The sequence below is a fragment of the Dermochelys coriacea genome, chromosome 1, assembly GCF_009764565.3.
Source record: "Dermochelys coriacea isolate rDerCor1 chromosome 1, rDerCor1.pri.v4, whole genome shotgun sequence".
In the NCBI taxonomy this organism is placed as follows: Eukaryota; Metazoa; Chordata; order Testudines; family Dermochelyidae; genus Dermochelys; species Dermochelys coriacea.
Genome location: NC_050068.2, coordinates 156,548,466 through 156,574,375, shown reverse-complemented (window position 1 = coordinate 156,574,375; position 25,910 = coordinate 156,548,466). Strand labels below are relative to the sequence as shown.

Here is a 25,910-nt window from a genome sequence, read left to right as displayed (position 1 = left end):
CGAGGCCGGGAGAGCCGAGGCGCGAACTCGGCCCGTCACCTGTCGAGCCCTGCCCCGGGCAAGGCGGTGCTGGCAGCGCCCGCCTGCGGGGCGGCTCGCGGGCAGCCAGGGGTGGGGCTCAGCCGAAGCCCCGCCCCGGCCCGCGCGCGGCTCCCTGAGAGTTCCTGCCGCGCCCTCGCTACTCTGTCTGTCTGTCCCGCCCCCTGTCTACCTGTCCGCCCCGCCCCCTCTGCGTAACCGTTCCCCACCCCCGCCCCCCCTTAAAGCGTATTTTGTGTCGGCCGCGCGCCGGCCTCTTTCCTTTAACCCCACCCCTCCCCCCGGAAGCGGTAATGCTCCGCCAGCCACACGGGAAGTGGAGGAGCTCGAGCCGCTCCTCACTCTGGAGCAGGGCCGCGGGGGCAGCGCGTGCGGCCGGGGGGGGAGGGGGATCGGGATCCCAGTCCCGGCGCGGCCCATCCCGGCCCCCGGAGGGGCGGGAGGAAGGCGGCGGCGGCGGCGGCGGCGGGCGGCAGCGCTGGTTCCATGGCGCGGAGCCGGAGCCGGGGCTGAGGACCCCGCCCGCCCATGGACCCCGCGGCGGCGGCCGCCGAGGAGGAGGAGACGCAGCAGCCGCCGCAGCCCCCGGTGATCTACACCATGGAGAACAAGCCCATCGTGACCTGTGAGTGACCCGGGCGGGACGCGGGGGGAGGCGGCTGGTGGCCGGGCCCGCACTGGCCCTGCGGGCACCCCCGAGGCCAGCGGGGAGCCGGGGCGCTCAGAGCCCGGGGCTCTGCCGGCTACCGGGGGGGCTCTGGGAAGGGCACGTCAGGGGAGATTTCTTGTTTCAAATCTCTCTGTTCCTAACGCCTCCGGCTAGAGAAAGTGGCAGCTCCAGGAAGCCGGGGCGGCGCTCCCTGCGCTCTTTTCATGTTCTTCTTGAGCTTTTTTTGGAGAGCCAGTGATGATGGTTGGGAGCCGGTGTTGATTTTTCAGGTTTATAACACTGCGCTGTTTGGTTTACAGCCCGTGCAGGGGCACCTACGTTTCTCGAACGCTAAACGTTTATGTGGATTTTTTAAAAAAAGTAGTCAGCGTGATTTTATTGACTTTAGGTTTTGTAAAAGGCTTGGCTTTGAGTTGCTCTGGATAGTCTTATCTACAGAAACAGGAGTTAATTCTAACAGCTTGTGGAAGAGATGTTCACGCTTTATACTAAAAAGAAAAGGAGGACTTGTGGCACCTTAGAGACTAACACATTTATTAGAGCAGAAGCTTTCGTGAGCTACAGCTCACTTCATCGGATGCATTTGGTGGAAAAAACAGAGGGGAGATGTACGCTTTATACTGTAAACAAGGGGTAGGCAACCTATGGCACATGTGCCAAAGGTGGCACCCAAGCTGCTTTTCAGTGCCCAGGTCCTGTCCACCGCTTTGGGGGCTCTGCATTTTAATTTAATATAAAATGAAGCTTCTTAAACATTTTAAAAACCTCATTTGCTTTACATACAACAATAATGTTGTTATATATTATAGACTTGTAGAAAGAGACCTTCTAAAAATGTATTACTGGCACGTGCAACCTTGTTTTAGAGTGAGTAAATGAAGACTCGGCACACCACTTCTGAAAGGTTGCCAACCCCTGGGTAATCAGTGTTGGAGATTAGGATGTGAGCTAATGTTTGGCGCAGGCTTCCCTATGCCTGTCTACTACACAATCCTTATGTTTTCTTTTGAACTGTCTGGTGCTTGCTACTGTCAGAGACAGAATGTAGGACTAGATGGATTTTGGGGATGAGCCATTATGACTATTTCTATGTTTTTACAGAACCAAAAGTTCCCATTGAAAAACAACAACTTTCCCTTAAGGATATAGGGACATGGTTTCACGACTGACATAGTGGAACATGCGAGAGAGTTTTCAAACCTTGCTATGTTTTAACTCTTGGCAGCAGAGTTTGAGATTCATTTGTAGACATATCAACTGCTGGCAACAAGGAATTCATTCAAGTATGGCCCAATCCGAGCAAATGTTTTCATCCTTCAAATTGCCACAGTCAATTCCATTCGGGTATGATTGTGGGAAGAGGGAAAGGCATGAGAATGCTACTCTGTCCCATCTGTCACTTAAAATATTGGTGCTTCTCTGCAAGTCCTACTCAATCTATCTGTCCAGTTTTATGGGGTATCTACTTGCAGTTGTACAGTTCTTATAAGAATTATTTTTGGAATGCATGTTAACACTTCAAATAAAAAAAAACCTGAACAAATGTATAGTTATGCTGTGATAAACTGCTTTTGGAAGAAGCAGAGGGAGAGGCAGGACAGAAGTTAATTTTAGAGGACATAGGTGATCGGGCAGCAGCAAACCTGAGGCTTGGAGAAGGATAAAGTCTAGGGAGGGATCAGATCAAACATGATTAGCAAATTAGAGTTTAGGTGAAGAACAGTGTAACAGTTTTAATACTGTAGTGCTGTCTTGGAATACGTAATCAGATCAGCTTCCTACTGGTATGGACTGACTTGGTACACGCCAAAAGCAGCAGTTAACTTGGAATTATATCAGGAAAAAATCTTCAGTGTTTTATCTGTCCAAGTATTTATAGACTTACAGGCATATCCAGTTGTTATAATTGTGAGTGGTGGTCCCTGTAAAAACATCAGAGGCACTTAATTGTTGTATGAAAAGTCCAGAGAAACAGTTAAACTTAATTGAAATTAGCAACTGTTTAACAAAATGGAACTGTTAACTGCTTGTTCATAGTGTCAGTTGGGCGAGAGTTGTAGGGTTTTTTCACTTTCATACAAGTAACATGAGAAATAGCCTATTCAAAATTAAAAAGTTCTGTCAGTTTAGCACACTGAATACTTAAGTGCTGTGTGCTGTGCTCACTTCTGAGCTATCTATAAAATAAACCCAAACCCATTGGGTATACAGTGCACCTTCTTACTTTAACAATATTACATTTTTGTATCTGAGTTCTGTAAAATCTGTCTGACTTTCTAGACTGGTTTGGTATATGGAAAAGACTCCTGACTATAAACTCAATGGGATTTACTTATGCAGCCTGGAATGACATTTTTCACATCTTTGTGCCTGTTTCTTCATTGATACTGCTTGTAAGCTAAATATAATGATATGTAGAACCTTCTTTCTATTTCCACCTACTCCAAAAATCTTTCAAACAAGTTTCACTCCAAACTTGCATTAAGAAAAATACCCATGAATTAAACTTTAAAAATGTTGTCATGCTTTCCTTATTACAGTATTATGTTAACACTATAGGGCTAAGGAGGAGAGCGTTCATAGCCTCACTGTTTTTAACTGTTACGCACCCTGACCAAATGTGACTTCAGACTGAAATATTTTGTGCTTCATATCAGGGTCTGTTGTTCATCTGTCAATTCTGATGAAACTTGATTGCGTTGTTTTTACATTGAAAGAATACAACAAAAAATTGTTTGAGTAACTGCACTCATACCCCTTAACTTTTTAAAATGCCACACCTAGAATTCCATTCTCGTTTAGCACCAATCACTTTGGAATTAAAAACACATCTGTGTTTTTACAAACTGTAAGTGAATTTAGTGCTTGTGAAAAGTGTTGGGATGACAGCCCTGAAGACTGAAATCATCTATGCACAACATAGATGTGGCATGAGCTGCAACAGTGATCTATTCACCTTGCATCTCAGCCAGGTATCTCAGTTTTGAATTGAAAGACATTTCAGAAACAACCAACAAGTGTGATAGTTATAGTGCTTTTTGTGATGTGGACACCTGTTCAGCAGGAACTGAACTTAGACGACTTAACTCATTTTACATAGACTGCTGAACAGCTGTGGATGGTGGTGACTTCAGATCATTACCTTTGTGAGCTGGATATGATCATATGACTTAGTGGGCAAAGACTTTATAACTGGGACTCTTCTCAAGCCATCCAGACTCCCCAATTTTTTTAAAGTGGCGGGAGATGCACTTTGGTTCTACTTCCTGGCTTCCCCATCCACATAGGGAGTGGTACCGGGGACCATGGAGTCTCAAACAAGTAAAAACAGATAGACCCAGCTTGTGGGAGGTAAGGTGTGCATAGCTGAGGATACCTGATGGCAGGAGCTTCAGGGAGTTCTACAACTGTTTTGCAGAGGTTACCGCAAAAACCTATGAGTAGCCTTGCTTGCAAAACATTTGTGACCATAAGTGATCAGGGTTTTGTGGTTTTTGTTTTTGTTTTTTTTATGTCTCATCCCAAAGGGTTTAATACTGACCTGAAGGAAGGGCCATTACCAGCCCTCCAAAACCATGGAAAGGCTTGTTTATTTTTCTGTACAATTCTCCTATGTGTTTTTTGTTGCTCAGACTCGCATCCGGTACAGTGTCAAATTTAACTAACTTGCTGTTAAAGGATTTTTCAAGGTTCTGTGGAAGTACTTCTACAGATACTATGTGTGAATCTAGATATACGAGCTCTAAGACTACTAGGGCCCTTCTTTTTTAGTTTTTATTTTATTTAATTTTTACTGGGAATTTATCAGTGTTTATTACCACAACAACAGAAACAGGTGAAAATAGTGCAAAAAACTATTAATAATTTTTGTGGGTACATCTCGGGGTTTTTTTGGTGGACAGAAAGATGCGTGAAAAAAGTATTTAGTAGATTAGTGCTTTGAATTCCATTCATCAATGTGGTTTGCTGCAGAACTAAAACAGAACTCAAAACATGCTCCTCTGAGTTTAAGAAAACAATACATCTCTAATCCCCAAATAAAATTTGTTTGAATAAAGTTTTCTGTTGTAGACTTAGAACTATTAGTCTATAAATATTTAAATATAATAATTGGGCCACACCATTTAGAGTGCATACACTCAACTTCATCCTTTTCTCCTGTTTTTGTTTTTTAAAAACGCTTGAATACTTCCTTGTGTTCTGAAACATACTCTGATACGGATTTTCATTTTCTTCCCATTTCAGTGCATCAGATCTTTAACAGCTTGCATGTGAGATTCATCAGTATGTTCAGGTGTGCACGCACTTCAAAGCCTGTGTGAGCCTCTTTATTGTGTGCGACTTCTAGACTAATACATAGTCTTACTTTAACAGGCAGCTTTGCATATATACAGATTAATGTATTATTGTAATACATATATCTCATGCAATGTATTGTATTATCCTAATAAAACAAGTTATTTATATATTTGAATGATACAAAAGTAAGGTGGAAATAGGAAAAAAAATTAATATACTTTATGTGAAACTTGGGGATTTTTCGGTAAAAATAGGTTTAAACTAAAAACAAAGGGGCTTAAAGACTGCATAAAGGGGGGAGGGATAGCTCAGTGGTTTAAGCATTGGCCTGCTAAACCTAGGCTTGTGAGTTCAATCCTTGAGGGGGCCATTTAGGGATCTGGGGCAAAAATTGGGGATTAGTCCTGCTTTGAGCAGGGGGTTGGACTAGATGACCTCCTGAGGTCCCTTCCAACCCTGATATTCTATGACAAGAGATGATCAAATGTAGTTGATCTGGCGATTTCATGGTAACCATGACAGTAAAGCTTGAATAGTTTGTGACCTCATCAGAATTCTGAGTTTTTCTATCCCTAAATTCTGAGAATTCTGAGGTTTTTCTATACCTTGTCAATTTCCTGCGATCTTTTCTGTACTTGATATCACATGAGAGAAAATGCTTTAAATCTTGCATGGTACAAAATGTCCATGTGGCTAATACAGAAAATAATTTAACAAAAGTACTTTATTGGTAGTGGGGTTATGATCGAAGTAATTCAACAAATAATAATACTGCTTACTTTGTATACTGCTGTTCTTTTTTTAAAATAACGTGAATGTTCTCTTGTATTTAAAAAGGTTTTGTGATGTACAGTCTTCAGGTAACTATGAATAGGAGTAATATTTGCCCCCGGTTATCAGTAGGCTCTTTGTCTGATTAAATATATAAAAATTTGATGTTGAGGAACTGAGACAAAGAAATAATGCCAACCAGTTTCTGTTTATATTAATTAAGGGTGAACATTGAACAAATTGTGTTTTGTACTCTAAAAATATATCTTCTGTTACAACCACGATTGGATCCTTCGCTGTTCAGCATCTGGTAAACACTTGTATTGTGAAATAGCCCTCCTTTTAGAAATACTTCTGCCAATCTAAGAAACCTATACAGCTGTTCTAAATGATTAAAAAAAAAAAAAAAAAGGTTGGAGAGACCCAGTCCTTTCTGAGCTGAAGCTCATTTTGAACACCATCCTCTTCAACAAGCTGTATTTAAAATAAAAAGTAGTTGCTGCTACAGAAGATTATAGGAAGCCTGGAAATTGCTTTGGAAAAAGTGCTACTTTTTTTCTAAAGCAAAATGAACCTCATGCCTGTGAGTAGTTCTGCTCTGTAAAAATAATTCATGGCAAGATCAAGAATTCCATCTTTATCTGTGTTTGCTGCTTTATGGTGGGATTATTATATTTAAATACAGTATAAAAAGTAGTAGTTTAGTTTGATACAACCCATCTTGTGAAGTCATATCAGTGACTGTCATAAGTGTACCTTGAAAGGTAGTCGCAAAAAGAAAAGGAGTAGTTGTGGCACCTTAGAGACTAACATTTATTTGAGCATAAGTTTTCATGAGCTACAGCTCACTTCATTGGATGCATTCCTGTAGCTCACGAAAACTTGTGCTCAAATAAATTTGTTAGTCTCTAAGGTGCTACAAGTACTCCTTTTCTTTTTGCGAATACAGACTAACACGGCTGCTACTCTGAAACTTGAAAGGTAGTCTTTACTTAACATGAAAACATACTTGGCTTAAAATCTTCTTTACTTGCCAGTGGTGACTAGTCCTCAAATGGTCAATATTTTTTCAAAATTCAAGCTTGGATTTCTGAAATGGAAGCTGCTACACCTTTTGGTGGTAGCAGCAGAGTGAAACTGATAGACAAGTCAGTTTAACAATTGCTATTCAGAACCTGTGAATAGTTTGTTCTGTTTAGGTTCTTATACTATACAAATTGTCCAGATGTCTGAGCACCTTCTATTTCATATCTGTAAAACTGTTCACCCCCAACACAAATGTAACTGTTAAGGAGGGGTTGAAAGGCAACATCTTTTCCAATAGCATCACTGCAAAGCAGTTTAGGACAGGAACTCCGGACAGCTTTGTGAAAATGAAATTGCAAGAGCAATTTAGGTTAGAGAATGCAGTTGACCATTTTTGGCATTGCATGTAGGCTGGCAAAATATAAATAACTTTAAACTTGACAGACTAATATAGTTCTTATTCACTTATCTCCAGGAAAAAAATCCTTAAGGTTGAGAATACATGTAACTTAAACAATAAAAATCTCAACATGAATGTGGTAATTACTTTAAAAAACACACATTAGAAACCTAGGACATACAAAGTAAAGAAATCCTCATTGCCATGGAGGTCTGGATACTTCTCCTGAAATACCAGTGGGGCTCTGCATAATGGTATGAGTAGCTATTTCATCACTGCCAGCTTCTGCTGGGTTGCAAACCAGGGGGTTAAGCCAGAATCGAACAGTTTGTGCATGGCTGTGTTGCACTACTGGTACATTGCCAGCATAGCCCTGATTTTTAGTTTCTCTTTTTCATTCATGTTTATTCCGCAAGCATAGGAAGATAATTACTGAACAGGAATATGCTTTAGCTTTCCACCGTAGTATCTTCATGCAACAGCTGGAGTCTGGAAGATGACCAGTCACATTAAGTGGTTCAAATAAGTTTCAAGTTTTTGGAGCCAGTGCTGCTGCAGAAGTATTACTCTGGTGCAAATTCGTTAATTAACCAATGTTCTTTTAATGTGAACAGGCAGTATTTGAAAGTTAGTTTACCCCTTCAGTTACCTGACAAGTCTTGAACTCGGATCTTTGTTTTCCTTTGAATTAACTGATCTCACTAACACCTTAAAACAGTACAGACTGCATTCCTTGGTATCTTAAACAAGTTACTTTTTGAAAGATTTGAAATATGAGGTTTGAAATTTCACATTTGTTCTAAAATGCTTTATGCCATCATCCATGCATTTTGAAGAAAAAACAATCTAAAGGATTTTAGATGCTCTGTCTGAACAGTAATTCCCAAGATATTCATGTACTAGCATGTCGGAATATTTTTACATATATATATATATATATATATATACACACACATACATACACCCATGTTCTCATGTTACAGTCTGGTTTCCTTTAGCTGATTTGCTATTAAATTGTTACTATCCATATTCTCCATTTTTAATCATAGAATGATACCATTTGGCAGGGATCTGTCAGTGAGTCTTCTCTAGTCCATCTCCTGCATCATTGCAGCTTGACTACATTTTTGCTGAACTATCCCTAATAAAGGAATACCTCAGATGCTTGTGATTTTACAGTCTCCCCAGCAGCCGCTTCTTTTGTAATTGTTCTTGTAGTTATGTGGGTCTTAAATTTTCCCTGCTGTAGCTTAAGCCCATTATTTTGTTTTATTCTCACTAGATAATGAGTATTGGTCCTAAAGAAATAGAGAATTGCACGTAACACTTTCTCTGTGGAAGAAAAAGAAAAACCTAAATAGGGTTTCATCATTTGCACTTTATCTCTGTCATTGCTGCTGATGAAGCACTGTAATGCAGGGCTAGCAGCAAAACTGCCACTGGTGCAGTTCTGGGGATGTAAGCTGTATGTTCAGAAGCTGGGGGAGAAGTCAACAGTACAGGTTAAGAGAAACAAGGGGAGGGATGATCAAGGGAAGAGATGCACACCAACGGAGAAAGAGGAGACAGGAAAAAATAGAACTGTTGCAGTTTGGGAGGAATAATGGTCTTGTAGATAAGATACTGGACTTGGGCTGGAGAGTTCTTGTTCATATCCCAGCTCCTTGAACTCCGGTTTTTGTGACCTTAGACAGTTACGCTATATCTCAGTTCCCTTTATGTAAAACAGGATTAAATACTTTCTCACAGGGAGATTGTGAGGATAAATTCATTAATGTTTCTGAAGTGCTCAGATACTAAGTGCCCATTTTTGACCCAACAGGGTCAGAAGTGCTATGCAGAGTGCCTTTCATTGTTCTTTTAAGCAACTGTCTCCTTGAAGGAGCAGCATTTGTGGTCTGTAGAGGGAGATAAGTCCAGCCTGTTGTTGCCAGAGAAATGTATGCTGTTATTGCAGAGCTTTTGAGAGGGAGAAGTTTTAAAGAAGTCACTGAGGGATGGGAGGAGATAATCCTTATCTCAGCGCCCCCCCTACACCCCACGAAAACAAGGAAGTGCCTCCTTTGCTGGGAGGGAATAGAAAGATCTACAGAAACAAGTGCAATGTGCAACCCAAATCAGAAAAACGTGGGGAGCGAATAGTCTACATTTTTTGTTAATGGTAATTGTTAGATATAAATCTCTCTAGCCCATTATTACTCTCCAGCCAACACTTTGCCATTTTATACTTATGTATTTGATTACTCCTCCTTATGACAAATGTATAGGTTCTTGTCAGTGTCCCAGATTAATGTATCAAAATATAGTACTAGTTGCTTAAAGCCAGCGAAAGTGTTTTGCTTATTGTCATGACCTTAGGCAGTCTTCTAGTTCACCTGGAAACAATTAGTCAGGAATTTGAAAATAAAATCCCACATTAAGTGCACAGTTATTACATTTGAAATGTAAAACCTTATATAAAACATTTCTATGACAATGTTCAAAGAGTGATAATGTAAACAGAAGTATAACTACCCTCTGGACACCATACTTTATGTATCCCTTTCCTTTTTCACCCTACTCTTCAAGCTACTATAAAGTGATGCCTCTTCTAAAAATTGTTCTAGTCAATACTAATTAGGTTGCACGTTGAGTGAAATCGCATTGACACTGGTGGGTGTAACAGCCACCCTTCTGTAAGGAGAAATGTAAAAAGCAATAAAGCTGCGTATTGATAGCTAAAATAGTAAAAGACAGCACCCAAAGCACAGGCCAAGTGGGAGTCTTGAGTAGGAGTGGAGCTATGCAGTCTGAGTGATTTTTTTTTTTTTTTTTTTTTTTTTCCCCTGGGGTCAGAATGCAAACAAGGGGGTTGGGTGGTGTTTGAGGAAGGTGTTGGTGAGAGAAGGGGCAGGAACAAAACAGAAGTCCATAGAGAAGGTGGCAAGGAGGTCCCAGAGATAGAGAACTGCTTATAGCATGAACGGGGGGGGGGGGAGATGAGTGCTTTCCAGTGAAGTATTGACTGGAAAGAGGCTTGGAACTGTAAGCAAAAAAACTGTCTCCTGTTGTTTGATTCCTCCTTTGTTAGGGAAAAAGGATTTTATGTACATTCTTTGTAAATCAGGATTACATGAAAGAAATACCTGACTACATCATCAGTTTCTCCCTTTGGTGGGAACAACCCCCAAGATCTGAATATTGGCTAACTGCCCATGTCAAAAGGGCTAAGAGTATAACATTGGTGGAATCCTAATAATGATTATTTTTAATACAAACTTCCAAGCTGAATGGCTTCCAGTTTTTCTGAGGGATTATGGTGAGTCAAGCGTACATATATTAATCCTTCTTATCAACTTTTATCTCTGTCTTCTCTAGTATGTGTTTTCTTGGAAATATGACTGCATTTTACTTCTTCACTGTCCCTTACAAATACTGATTTTTCCTTTATTATGTGTGTTTTGTATTCACCAGTTTAGGGTAACTGCATCACTTATAAATCAATAATTCACACTAAGTGTGTTCATCCACGAAAAGTGGTATTTATAACAGTTACATAATAACTTTTCAAATTTCAGTTTAGATGTTCTGAAAAGTGTCTTCGTAGATCTGTTATAGAATCGTTAATTTACAGCTATTTTGATAGTTTGTCATAAGTGTCTTTCTACCTATATATTCAAATAGGCACGCTTTATAAAGCATGCCTTTCTTATGATGATCTTAAAGTAGGAGATAAATACCCAATTTTTACAGGTGGGGAAATGGAGCCACACAATAAATGATTTAGCTAAGAGGGCATACGAGCAGCTCATAGTAGAGTGGGGATTAAAGGCAGGTTTTCTGACTGCCTAGTTATCAGAGCAGGATACTAGAAATGTTGCCTCCTGTCTTAAATGGAAAAAATATTTTCCAGATATAAAATGATCCGTGGAAGAGGGATCTTAAACAGGCTCACATATGCGAGTTGCATAATCTGCATATATTTCAAACAAGAATCGCCTATAAAATAATGGTTGTTTCCCATTAACAAGTGCTTTTTACATGTTTCCATCACCTGTTCTTTCATAAAAAAATATTTTTATGGTGTTCATCACATAATGAGTGTCTTCAATTTTACTGACCTGTAAGCGGACACACATCTGAGTGTCATTAATTAGCATGCCTATAAAAAACACTTGTTAAAGCACCAATTTGCCTCTCACCTATTTGTGACAGCTGAATCACTGTCAAAGGATGTTTAAGTGCTTTCAATCATCTGCAGTACTGATCAGTTAAATACAGTACTGTTAAAATTCACTGCATGCATTAGAAGCTAGGTCTTGACTGTGAAATTTGGGAATGGAAATAATAAAACAAAACCAAACCCATTTTTAGCACTAACAGTCAGAGGGCGTGGAAAGCCTACAAAATAATGGTTTGTTGGCATGTGATTGTACCTCCTGTCCTGTTTCAGGTTACAAAAAGGTAGCTCCCTCAGCAAGTAAAATACAACTGAAGGGAAAAAGTGTGGACATAAGTGGATTTTGCCTTTGAATCTGAAAAACAGAAAGGTTCATGGGACTCCTTTCCTCAAAGATCAGACTAATTGTGGGCTGGTTGCTGACTCAGCAAACATTTCTTGTCCCAATCCTCTGTCCTCTGAAAGGCAGACTTGTGCCCCAACTACACAGAGATGACTCCAAAGGATGCGCTCACATTTTAGATACGAAGCTTCTAGAGAGGATGGTCCAGTGATTAGGACACTAAGCTGAGACTCAGGATAACTGGGTTTATTGGCATTACTGCTGCTTGTAGTGAGCAGGTGACATCACTTGAAGACTAAGATTGCTCTGTGTGTATTTATATTTATGATATAAAAACAATCTTTTTGGAGGTAGGATATAGACTAGTTGTACACAGTAAGTGCTCCAAGAACCTGGGAAGGACAGTTTTTGTCCACTAACCCAGGGACAGTGACTAGTAGTCCTGCCATTATGAGGACCAAACAAGAAGAATTCTACCATCGCCTCCCTCCAGATTAGGGCTGGTTTACATTTGTCAAATTTAAGGGATACACTACTACAAGGAGGCATCCTTTGTTGTTGTATCTTCATAATTTTTATGTCTACAAGGAAATCCAAGGCTTACCTCGGCCAATTCCAAAAGAACAAATATTTTCTCTTCCCAGGAGGCAGCCTGGCTTCAATCCTGTGGAAGATTCCAAAATTATTTATTTCCCATTTATGCACACCCTTTCACTTCTCTCCCACATCCTTTGCTACAGTATGGCTTGGAGATCCTTTCCTTCTCCACAGCTGATTTGTGCCCTCTCAGTATTCTTACAGTGAAGGCAGATGTCTATATCCCATCCAATAAACCAATTTTATTAATGACAAAGTTTTTAAGTGATTACAAGTAATGAGGCATAAAAGTAAGAATTGGTTACAAGAAAAAAGGTAAAATGTAGCTAATATCTAATTTAAGCTAAATGAATTCAAAGAAGAAGTCTCTCACCACATGCTTCAGCAGTCATACTGGCTGGATTTCTTTCGACCAGGACACCACCTCCAGTTCAGTGTTAGTTCCCTTGTTTTTCAGGTGGTGTTGATACCACCTGTGGAGACAGGAACCTCCAGCTGTTTTTTGCCAAGATATACATTTCTTGCTCACACCTTTTCCTGCCAAATAATAGCCACTTGACCAGCTGGTCGTCCATTTGATATTGTTGACACCTGGCTGATGTGTTGGTTTATCTTTTGTTTCTGAGGAACTAGTTTGTGGCTGTTCTTGCAAACTTGGAACATGTCTCAGAAGTATTATATAGTAGAATCTTATAACTTGACATACAACATTGCCACACACTTTACCAGAACAATAATGATCAGCAAATTGTGAGTTTTCAAATGATATCAATATATGAGGCATACTTTGTACAAAATTTCATAGTCTTATAAGAGGGGTAAACATAAGGGTACAGACTGCCACAGCTACTCTTGGAAAAAATTGTGCCTGGTTCCTTTCCTGTAAAATGGACGCAATTCCTGTATTACATAGTTAATTGGTTTAGGGCCTAATTCAGCACCCATTGAAGTCTAATGAAAGACTCTTATAGATCATGAGTGCTAGATCCAGACCTTCTCTTTGCAAAGTACTTTGAGACCCTCAGAAGAAAGACACTGTACAAATGCCAGACGTATTTCACATTGTTGTATGGCCCTTCTTGCATCTTCTAAACTCCTGATGAAATTGATGGGTCAACAATGAGTAACTGAAGGAAAAAATAAAAGTACTTACTGTAGGTTCCAGACATAAACCATTTGCGGATATAAAGTGGTTTATGACTCTTCTATTTGCTGCTCTACTCTAGATGCATTTCTGTGTGCTCCCCTAAGGAACAATATATGTGCTGTCATTCTCTTGTAAAGATCTTTGCCTCATCTCTTTAAGTGATGGAAACATTTTTACTAATCAGAAGTATGCGTCTCCGTTTGAGTTGAGATGAACCAGACTTTTTAAACTTGGTGTGGTAGCTTTAGTTATATTTAGGGCTCTACCAAATTCACGGTCCATTTTGGTCAATTTCAGAGTCATAGGATTTTAAAAATCGTAAATTTCAGGGGGGTTTGCAGTATTGCCCCCCTTACTTCTGAGCTGCTACTGATAGCAGTGCTGCCTTCAGAGCGAGGCTCCCAGCCGGGAGTCTTAGAGCTACCTGCAGCTGGGGGAGGTTCCTGGAGGTGGGTCTGACCCAGCCCCAGGAGTGGCCCCTGCAGAGGAAGAGGAAATCCAGTCCCTCCCCATCCCAACCAGGACCAGCATCTGGAGACTGGCATACAGTAAGAACCCCCAGCCCTGCTTCTCTCCTACACTAGCCAGATTTCACAGGGGAGATCAGATTTCACAGTCTGTGATGCAGTTTTCATGGCCATGAATTTGGTAGGTCTGTAATTATATTCTAGGTTTTCAGCATTAAAAGGCTGAACTATTGTAAATTACATGTCTAGCAAAGATGAAATTACTTTGTTTTAAGAGGTGGAGGAATATGTATAGAGCCAACAAAACTGACACTAATCCCTATAGCATTGCTTTTTTACTCTGCGTGAATGGGATCGGTATACAAATACATGACTGTGTCTAACTCGATACCTTTGGACTTTGCTCATGGGGTGCTATTTACTCTGGTATAAACTGTAGGTCATGTGAAATGCTACATACGTATAATTAAAAATCCTGGGATCTTGCTATTTGGAAAAGTATTGGTGTACCAAGTTTATTCATTTAAGGGTCATGTTAAGTTGTTTTCCAAATAGCTTCTTTTATCACTTAAAATAATAGTCTCTGTGTACAGTATATAGTAGAGTGCTTTATCAGTTTGTGGCAATAGATCTCCTATCCAGACATCCTCAGATGTGGAAGTTATGATCAGTCTGTTAAGGTTGTTACTTTTTTGAGTAAGGGTCATCTAGGCTTTCTTCTCTGACTCTTTTGCCCTGGGGGATTCTGTTATAGTGTTGATCCTTTTGGCTCAAGAGTCTAAATGCTGAAGTCTTCAGGAGTGTCTGCAGAGTGGGGTCTCTGGGGAGCAATGTGAAGTGTTCCGTTTCATTACATTCATTCTCCAACAATAAATGTAGGGATTTTTCCTTTTTAGCCTTTGATAGCCCTTGATCAGAACAGTCGTTTCCCATGTATGTGCTGGCAAGCCGTTACTAGACCATTAAGTTGTAGTTCATTTTGTACGAACTGCTGTGACTTACAAATCAGCTGCTGTTCTGTGTGACTTACCTTATCCAGCTACTATAAATTGCAGTTAAGACAAAATCAGCAATAATGGGGATTAAATTTGTTTCAATGTTAAGCTCATAGTAAACTTCACAAACTAACCTTAAATCAGTTGTAGGGTCTGGTGTAATGCTCCTGGATTGCAATGTAGGAAGAGTACTGTGGTGAAGAGCGAGTAGCAAAATTTCTGCAGTACACTACAGGCATCTGGAGATCATTGACTGTATAGTTCTATTTCAGACTATCTTGAGAAACCAGGGTGGATAAAAATGGATGATTTTAAAAAAAATATTTAAATTGGATTATTTTGATGTTTTTCTTTTTAAAAATACATATTTTATATTAAATTTAGATTTCATTTTAAACAGTTTAAAGCCCAAACATTATCTCTTAAAACATTTAAAAATAAATATGCTGAATCCATGAGCGTCTACCAAAAACTTTGAGTTAAAGGCTGCTTTTCTATGAAAGAGAGAATGAGGGGGAAAATGATCCAACTTTTGAGGTCAAGGTTTATTATATACATGGCACTAATAAGTGGTACTGTGTAAGGGCTTGTTTTGTTCAATAAAAAATTGTATATGCTGTTTTGTGTTTTGTTTAAATACAAGTTAACCTAATATCACTTGACACAATCATCTAATAAATAGATTTTTCACCATTTTCTAGCATACTGCAAGTGTACAGTTAATTAGAATCTGAAAATATTAAGCTATATAATTGCTTAAATAAATACATATCATTTTAGTGTACCCACCTAGGTAGCAAAAAAAATATTCCAAATCTAGCGTAAAAGCTCTATTTAGTTGTAAATCAACATTCTAATGGTTATATTAACCAGTGCAAATGCACCTTTCTTTAGAAAGTAACTGAAGTACAAATGGAAAAGTTGATTGACTGATTTAAATAGCCTTGATTTAAATCAATCCACCCTGTAAGAGACTGTGAATAATATCTATTAAATACATGTCACAAGAAATGAATGTTTTGCTGACACTGTTGTGCTCCTCTGGCACCATATTAAAATCTTTTCTCCAGTTTGCTATGTAATGGATCAGAATGCTTTCATTTTAACAGGCTTCATGGGGTTTCAAGAAACCTATTGGAGTGAAGTTTCCCTATATAAATGCTCAGTTACGTTCACATTGATGTCTATACTGAATTTAATGTGTTAACGTATAGTTATAAGGAACAGTTACTTAAGGTAATGTGGCTAATGGACTTGTGATTCAAAATGGAGTCTGGACAATTAACAACTCTGACTCCATATTTGTCACCCTTCTTGTCATTTGTGGCGGAAAGGAGCAACAGCCCCTAGGGGTCCAGTTCAGACAGTTCAAACCTGGAATGTTTGTGCCATAGATGTATAAAAGGACCGCACACCCTAAGTGATGGGCTATTCATCTGAGAGGCAGCTGGTATCAGTCTTGTTTGCGCGGGCATCGAGGATTGCCTCTACAGATCAAGATCTACCCCATCGATCTGGATGACATCTTACACCTGAATCAATGTCATCTAACACCTAAGACAACTTACCTGATCCTGGTTCCAGCATTGCTGTTTCCTGGTTCCTGTACATGGATGGTCCAGAGTTCCTCCAGCCATAACCAGGCTCCATGGTCAGCCATAGGTCCAGGATCCAACGAACCCGAGCTGCAAGGACAGATATCACCATCAGCTACCTAATTCAGACTAAGGTCATCCGTTGTGACACAGTATAGTTTTGGGATGTTTTTGTTTAGGGTTTATTTTGTTGGAAGTTATTGCCAAAGGGGTTGAGGAATCAGGCTTCACACCTACCTTTCTGGAGCAACCACAATTGCAGTTTATCGCTTCCTTAATAAACCTTCTTTGTCTTTCTGAAGAATATCAGTCTTAACTTTCTTAAAGTTAAGATGGCGGTGGGAGGAACTGACATCTCTATCTCCTGTGGAGTAATCTAGGCCAGCTCAAGTACCTGACCTCCGTCTACTAATTTGAATGTAACAATGCTTGAAATAATAAAGTCAATGGACTAGAGTGTTTTGACAGACTAATATATTGCAATGTTAAACTAAATGCTGATGAATTTATGGAAAATGAATACTGGTATGTTTTATGTTTCACGGTGTTTTTATATAAATACTTTGGCTCCATTTCTGCATTATATTCTTCAGCAAGATTTTTCTGACCATGTTTAGGTCACTGATATTGTCTGTTACCCCCTGTGTTTAGATTGGCTAACACTTTTTCGATTCTAAAATATTCTGGCTACCACTTTTTTGTGAAGCTCAAACATCTTTGTTTGTAGCGGGGCTTTGAAATTTGACAGGGGGAGCCCCCTGGCTAGCCTTTTCTTTCTCATGAAATTCCTTTTGAGATTTATCCGAATTAAACTGTTAATCACCATCAGACTATAAATAAGGAGCAAATTTTTAAAAGTGAGGGTAATTAACCATTGGAACAATTAAATGTTGTTTTGCTAAAAGATGTGCTCAAGGTCAAACAAGAATTAATTCAGGGAAGCCCTGTGGCCTGACCGAAGAAGGTTTATATCTCTTTCCCAGCCACCAGAAATAGATAGCTATTGCTTTGTGGCGTTATGTATATGGAGTAACACTCCCTTCTGTGGTACCAAATTTGGCTTAAATGCATAGCTGAAATTCTCTCTACCTTGGCCAAGTACAGAGAGATTTGAGAGGCCTTGAAAATGGTACATAAAACTGACTACAGTTTCAAATCGGTGAAGTACTGCCCTAGGAGGGTCATATACAAAAGTTTCTTTCTTACTAACATCTGATACCTGGCTGAGAATAAAAGATGGCCTCCCACCTTTTTTGGCTAAATTTTGGCCTTCCATCTTTTTATCACCATCTCCTTCTATTTTCTACACTGCATGGTGTGGCTGCTTAAATCTGGGGCACTTTCCATTCTGCTTTCCACTTCAGTATTCCAGAAATTAAATGTAGTATTCAAAATATGATCTTGTTGGTGCAGTAACAGTTGGCCTGAGTTGCACATGGAACCTTGGATGAACTATACCATTGCACTAAGAAATGACAGGAAAGCTGAAATCTTTCCCTTGTTAAGAAGTCGTCCTCACCAGGTTCAAAAATAAATATATTTCATATCTTCAGAAAGAGGGATGTTGCCAGTAATCTTCATGTAGTTAAGGGTTTCCTTAATTTCTTACATTTGAGAGACTGCAGCAAAACCCCCTTAAATATTTGCCTAATTATGATATACTTGCCAGCAGCATTTCCTCTAATTTTTCCCAAACGTGCAGAATTAATTTTATTATGTTCACCATTATTGAAGGTGATGTGTGACACATAATAAAATTCATGTGGTGGGGGTGGAGCCGAGGGGTTCGGAGTGTGGGACGGGACTCGGGGCTGAGGCAGAGGGTTGGAGTGCAGGGGTGGGAGGGCTCTGGCTGGGGGTGCAGGCTTTGGCTCGGCCTGGGGATGAGGGGTTTGGGGTGGAGGCTGCCCTGGGGCTATGGTGGGGAGAGAGGACTCCCCTCTCTCTCCCCACAGCAGCACCTGTGCTGCGGGGGAGGGAAGAGGCGCCTCTCCCCGTGGTGGCAGCTCCAGGACTAGGTCCATGGGCTTGCGCCTGTCCCCTGGCCACAGCAGGGGTGGGTTGGGCCCAGGGCACCTATCCTGTGGCTGGGTTGGGGCTGGGGCGCTTGTCACCCGGCTGTGGCAGGTCCACAAGGGCTGGGTTCTCTGAGCTCCTGCGTGGTGCTTAATAGGCTGCTGCTTGGCTGTGCAGCTTACAGGGAACTTAACTTGCCAGTTGTCATACAAATCGGTTAGAACTTTCACATCTAGGTGAGCAGGAACGGCCACTGATTTGGTCAATTTAATTTATCCTCTCTATACACACATGCATCATACATCATTAGAAAGCTGCTTATGGCTACTTAAGATGAGATATGATGTGGAACTGTCAAGTGGTGACATTATCATAGAAACAATTACATCAATGCATTAAAATCACCACTTTAATATATTTGCATTAATTTTGGTTGGTTTAATGACTGTATTATTTCAAAGCATAAAATTGGATTTCTTTGATCTCAGAGCATCACAACAACAATCCAAAAGGTAAACCAAAATCTAATAAATTTTTACAAGTATCATGTAAATGTATTCGCATTAGTGACATTTCTAGTCAACCTCTTTATCATCATGTTAATCATTATCATTTCTGTTGAGAGTGCTTGGGTTACCAGTCTTTATTGCCTTGGCATGTACACAGTTCTGTGCAGGGAAGAGTATGCTGACTGTAGACAGAATTGATTTTTCTTACATACTTTTTCATGGCAAGTCGGTTCTGAGTCTGTTCTAGGTTTTTTATTCCCCCCCCCCCCAAACACTGCATGCTGTATATGAGACTCTAATTACCCAGGGAGACTGGTATTTCCTGTGATGCTGCACTACCTGCAAACTGTTCTTGAAACCCACTCTATTAAATGGGCCATATTCTTTCCATCACTGGTCTGTATGTTGGTGTCTATATTGTCTCCTCCTTCATGAATGAGCTTTCCACCCTCCTGAAGTGGTACAATTCCATTTGGAATGAACACGCCTCCTTGGAATCTTTCTGCTTCAATTTTTGCAGCCTTATTGGTGAACCCTCAGCTCACCATAATTGATGCAGAATTCATGGTGTAGTTGTGCTGCAAGATTTATGTGCGGTTGTGTGATTTTGGAACTGCTAAGTACTGTACACTCTACAGTTGAGAGGCACTTTCTTTGAATGTCTTCTGAAGGATGATGCTCCTTGCTGGCTGAATTATATGCATCTTTATCAATCAAAGGACAAACTCCTGCACCAATTGGGGCACAAGTAGCTGACCTCTATGAGCTACAATCACGTGGTTTTGGATTATATTCTGAGGCTTTCATTTTAGCTATTTCAGACTAAGTGACTGAAGAGATACAATACAAACTCCTTGTTCATTTGAAAGCTGTTCGTCAGGCTTGCTCAGAAGAACACCCACAAAATATATGAATGACTTAAGTTCCTGCTTCAGATTACTAGTAGCTTGGATAGCATCAGCTACTGTTGCACTGCATAGAACAATGGTAAACTTACTTTATCCATGCTGTGCATAGAATTAAATTGCAGAACCATACTGTTTTTCTAATTTTGCCTGAACTTTCTACTGGAATAGCTTGCAGTTTCTACATCTGAGGGAAGTAAGGCGTTATATTTTTGTAACAGCCTGGATGTGGGAGAGGAGCCTTGTTGTACATAAAATCATTGTTTTTCTCTTCAATCAACTGATAAAATGCAGTGTCACAAGGTGACTGTGTTGCAGTGTAACTAGATGGTTTTGCTTTGATTCATTTTACTCAGTTAGGAAGAAAGACCTGTTGCGGGATAAACTGCATCTTTAGCAATCAAGTCAAGCAAACTGTGCAACAGGACTGATTGCTGGAAGATGTGCTCGCTCTGGTGGCTACAGAAGCAAGTGAACATGATGCTCTGTTAACAGATTCAGAGTCTGTTTTCTTTCTTGTGTTCAATACAGACTCTGACTTTTGTGCCAAAGTCAACTTGCTTGTGTATTTCTGTAAGCAATCCCTGTGACAGCATATTGGTGGCCCATCATCTAAAACTATAAAACTCATCCAGTAGCCACCAATTCATTTCTTCTGGCTTCTGCTGCCAGCATCACAGAATTCTGTCCAGCACTTTTGACAGTTTTTTGCATTCTTTTGATTTTATTGAAAAATGTGCTTTGTCAAATTTGTGGAGTCTTTCTCTTTGATTTAAGATTTAAGGGGCTTGTATCCTCCATGTCGTCTTATACTGTAACTTCCCTGTAGAAGTAAAATTCCCAAATATATTGTTAGCATTAGCATCACCACTACCACAATTTTTCACAACTATACAGACTTGTGCTAAATTAGATATATATTAGTAATTGCCCCTTTTGTTTAATGAGCACTTTGATTGAAGCCCAATATGAAGCTGTATATTTCATCTTTAACACTAATACTGTGCATAAGTGTCACTGAATTAAGCTAGTTTCTAGGATATTTCAAAGGCTTGTACTGCATACATAGGCGATTACAAATTCAAATCTTCTAGCAGGCAGACAAGATCCTTCGCTGTACGTACTATAGCTTACAAAAGGAGAAGCGTTACATTAGGAATTCGCATACATTTATATCAATCCACCATGCAGTACAAACTATGGGCATGCGATCTGCTGCTACTGATGTACAACCTTCATTATAAAACTTATCTGGTCAGAAAATTTCAGTTGAAAATATAGAAAACTACTATCACTTGAGATTTTGACAATTAAGAATATGCAATGTGAAAACATTTCATGTCTGTATATTGCAAAATGTTTGCTGTTTTTGCCACCTGCTTAAAAAAATGCATCCATGCAAAACCAATAAGTCCTTTTAATACATTGGTAGCTTTAACCAATAAGCACCACATTAAGATATTGAAATGAACTTACAGTAAAAGCTATTCATAATCATGTTGCAGTGTTTTTGGAACTGTGCAAAAAGTGACATGTTCTCATTTTGGGTACTATTTTTTTACCTCACCTACAGTCTTATGCACCATATGACAGCTCCACATCAAACCTCATCTATATGTACATAAAATAAGCTTTCAAATGAGACATGATCATGTGTAGCAGGTTAGGCACACTATGCTCCAAAAATGGAGAATTGCTGCACACCTAATTGTAGACAGTCTCTAACTTGCACAATGAGTGACCTTTAAAAATGAAACCTGGAAAGGGATTTTAAATTCTAAATTTGGCAATTACTTATGGCTTTTGCTGTGTGAGAGATTGCATATGGGGAACTGAAAACTAATTTTCATTTATTATAAGATATGGAAATTCATTTTGAGGAATAGAAGATAGTCCATTGTGAAGACTCTAATTATTCATGAACAAAGAGCCAATATCAATTGTATCCACCCTAATTCATTCTGTATTACTATCTTGTATTTGTAGTACATTTTATACATATTATGCAAGATGTTTACAGGAAAGTGGTGAAGTTGTATATATTATGGTAAACTACTTATTACACTTTGAGCAGGGTGATTTCTAGCAAATGTATCCTCTTTACCATTTTGTTCAAATTTATTAAAATGTTAAGTCTTCAGAAACTTCATTCAGTTCTATTTTTGTTGCTGATGCATAAATCTTTTGAGAAGATACTGATGCCTGTAAAATTTCATTAAGTTTTCATGCTTGTCTGTATTGCATAGTCATTACCTTAGCTTTAAAACTTTTGAAAATAATTTTCTATTTCTAATAATCTAATGCAATCACTGAAAGCTGAATATTAGAGGGAAGGGAAATATTGTTAATAAAAAATACACTGAAATCTAATAATAAACAGAAGTTAACAATCCCATAATTTTCTTTAAATTCTGAAATTACAGTTCTAGAAGTGGCAATACCTTAACATCAAATGTTGCTATTCTGCAGCATGTTAACTTTGCAAGGGAGGGAAGATTAACTGCAAGGTCATAAACTGTTGCGAATTATACCTGATCGGTCACGCACGGTTCAAGTTTTTAGGCTGAGGCACCAAAAACCAGGTCGAGATCTGCAGAGTTTCCAGTCTGTGTTTAATGTATTACGCTCGAGCGTGGTGCCCCCCCGCTAGTCAGGAGGGGACTCCGTATACAGTTTATGCAAAGCTTATATACCATCTGACATCGCGTGCTGCCCTCGTGCATCGGCACCCTTAACCAATGAATTCCATCCTCACCCCATCCTCAGCCACTCTCTGGTGAGTGCTTTCTCGTGTTCTGAGAATGTCAACAGCTTTATCATTAAAACAGAACATGCAGTTATACAACGTGCCTCGCATACCACAAAGACAGGAAGGACAACAGTTTCAAGGCCCGAAACGATTCCCCAAATGTGCTGCGGTCTGTGCTGCACAGACAGTGGCTGGCGCCAAAAGGTGCCAGCTCTGCACATATTAGCTTTCCCTCAACAGTCCTCCCTTTTTTTTTTGTATGTCAGTTAACACTATATAGGAGCTGAGTAACCATGATGAAGGACTAATAACTGCGAATAACACATTTTACAACATTGAAGGCATACAAATAACACGGCAAAGAAAACAGCAATCAATATGAACATGTACAGAGCACGTCTTCCCCAGACCCCGAGATCCGGCATCCATGATGTGAGCCAATTCCATACTTCCTGCAATCCAGTACTGGTATTATCAAGACTGATATGATGAAATAAAGTCGCCTGTTGCTTGAGGATATGGATATCAGTCTCTACCCTATGGTGTTGATTTATAAAAACACAACAGCTGGAGTTAACTAAAGCGCATACCCCACCCTGATTAGCGAGAAGGTAATCTAATGCTAAGCGATTTTGCAGGGTTGTTTGAGATAATTGTGTGACTTCAGTTTGGAGGGCAGATAAAGCATCTGCAGTGGCATTGGCCATCTGCTCTAAGGCAGCAGAAATATTAACTATAGCTTTTTCTAGCTCACTTACTCCTAACCATGGCAGAAACCAGCGTGCAAAGGAATGAAAACCCGTGGGCCGCTCGATAAGGGAATTAAAAGGGATACTTCGCCGATCCCTCCATACTATATTGCGAATTTGTTTTCGTGTTAGACTCTGATAAACTGTTACAGCAGGGATTATTGCTCCTAGGGTGCAGGTACCATACCATCCTACTGGAAGAACTTTATAGGCTGTGTGGTTACACAACCAATACCACCCTGATCCTTCAGGGATGGGCCAAGGGGCCCTTGAATAATTTGAAACGGTTGCCATCCCCGAACTAATTTTGATAGTACGATTGCACCCCATAAAAGTTCCTACAAAATTCCCATTTTCAGGATTCCAATTTCTTCTAACACAGATTGCATAATTGCCCTGGGCCACCATGTCAATAGACCATGTTTGAATAGTGATATTCCAATGAAAGGTAGTATTAGCCCATAATGTAGACAACCGCGTTTCATTAGTAGGGATAGGGGCCCCCACCAATGGAATTCCCTGACTAATATATGTGGGGGTATGGATACATATCCAACGTTGTGTTTGATTTATATTCTGCGTAATAGCCCGAGTCAAATTCAAAAAACTGTTACCTGCCCACCCTTGTACTGGACTTGGGAGTAGGGGGAAAAGCCCCCGGGCCAACCATACCAATAATAACATCCGCCCCGGTACCATACAAAAACCCCTATTCCCAATATACAAGTTCAAAAGAGAAATACAAGAAGTCCTGGTGGGCTGTGAAGATTCCAGTAATTGGAGGGTTCGGTCCACGGGTTGGTTGTAATATTCATCCGTGGAATGGCTCGTACGCTGGATCACTCGGGTCCTGGGGAGGCGCTGTCGCTGCTTTAACTTAGTTGTGGTGGATCCACGAGCTCTTTCCTGCAACCTTTAAAGCAGAATAAGTGCATAACAGAACTTGATACGGCCCCTCCCACCTAGGTTCCAAGGGGTCTGTGCGGGGAATCCTTTTTACCATAACCCAATCCCCTGGCTTAAGTGAGTGAATTTGCAATCCCAACAGTGCAGTTTGACACAATTGAGCTTTAAATTGATTATCAATCAGCTCCTTTTGTAACCTAGCAACATATTTGGCCAGAGTTTCGTCACCATCCAAGAGACTAGCATGTGCTGGAACGTAGGTTCCTGGAATTAAAGCGGGTCTACCAAATAACACCTCAAATAGGGACAGGCCCAAGGGCATGCGCGGTGTCTGCCTTATATGCTATAAGACGATTGGCAGGATTTCCAGCCATTTAAGTCCAGTTTCTTTACAGAACTTTGCTATCATTGTCTTTACTGTTCGGTTCATGCGTTCCACCTGACCAGCAGACTGAGGGTGATACGGAGTATGTAATTGTCGAGTGATTCCCAAACATTTATACAGTTCCTCCAAAATTTTCGCAGTAAAGTGCGAGCCTCGATCTGTATCTATAACTTCAGGAACACCAAACCTAGGTACAATATTCTTCATTAGAAACTTAACTACAGACCTCGCATCTGCTTTCCTCGTCGGTACTGCTTCAGGCCACCCAGATAGCTGGTCCACTATAACGAGAAGGTGATGGAATCCTGAACACTTGGGCATGTCTGCATAATCCATTTGCAGACGCTGAAATGGAAAATTCGCCCAAGGTCTCTTCCCCCCCCCCCCCCCCCCCGCGAACTGGCATCAGACAGAGTCATAGCAGAGAATGCCAAACAAGTTGAACAGAATCCAAGAATACGCTTCACCGCAGGATAAATGTGTGGTGCCGCCCAGGATTGGAGTATGGCAGCCACTGTGCCTTGAATACCAGCATGGCCCAGGGAATGAAAATAATGAGCAGCTGCCAGTAAATAACGATGGGGAAGAATAGGTTTGCCCCCGATTCGCCAAATTTTGTCCACGCCCTCCACACCCTCCCAACGTTTCCACTCGCCCAATTCTTCCAAGGATACATCAGTGTACATTAATGTCCAATCCGCAGGTGGGAAAGACCCATCCAAGGGGAGGGTAACCGACACAGAAAGAGGTTGTAGAGCTTACCTTGAGAAACAGCACTATCGGAGTGCTTGTGTGCATAGCAATGTACCACTGCCACCTGGCGTGGAACTAAAATAGCTTCTAGCAACGCGGCAATCAAGGGACCATTAGCTATTTTTGCACCTGATGAAGTTAGAAATCCACGCTGTTTCCAAAGCTGGCCTGTAGCATGACAAACTCCGAAAGCATATCTCAAGTCTGTGTAAATGGTAGCAGTTTTTCCCGCGGACAATAAGCAAGCTCTCGTGAGCGCATACAACTCTGCACCCTGGGCACTAAATGATGGTGGTAAAGGAGCGGCTTCTATAACATCGGTCTGGGAAGTCACTGAATACCCCGAAACCCGATAGCCATCTAAATAATATGAGGACCCATCTGTGAAGAGAAGCAGATCGGACTCCATTAAAGGAGAATCTGTTAGATC

General features: G+C 40.4%; 1 protein-coding gene and 1 long non-coding RNA gene across 6 annotated transcripts in view; one reads left to right on the top strand and one right to left on the bottom strand.

Moving 5' to 3' along the window:
• The first annotated feature begins 333 nt into the window (after positions 1-333).
• TRAPPC10 (trafficking protein particle complex subunit 10) overlaps positions 334-25,910 on the top strand; it is a 101,219-nt gene continuing 75,642 nt past the window's right edge. For 2 of the 4 annotated variants that reach the window (XM_038407474.2, XM_043506519.1), the window contains exon 1: positions 334-664. In XM_038407474.2, coding sequence (XP_038263402.1) covers positions 568-664 — 97 coding nt within the window. In that variant the 5' untranslated portion in view covers positions 334-567. The remainder of the gene's footprint in view (positions 665-25,910) is intronic. The other 2 variants (XM_038407455.2, XM_043506512.1) reach the window with 2 other exon arrangements.
• On the bottom strand, positions 12,532-22,526 carry LOC119857936. 2 transcript variants are annotated; one of them, XR_005293736.1, is made up of 4 exons: positions 22,470-22,526; positions 16,482-16,598; positions 15,048-15,190; positions 12,532-13,431 (listed from the first exon to the last, which is right to left on the bottom strand). It is a non-coding gene; the product is annotated as an uncharacterized LOC119857936 (long non-coding RNA). The 2 variants fall into 2 exon arrangements; XR_005293737.1 differs by having other exon boundaries at positions 12,532-12,777.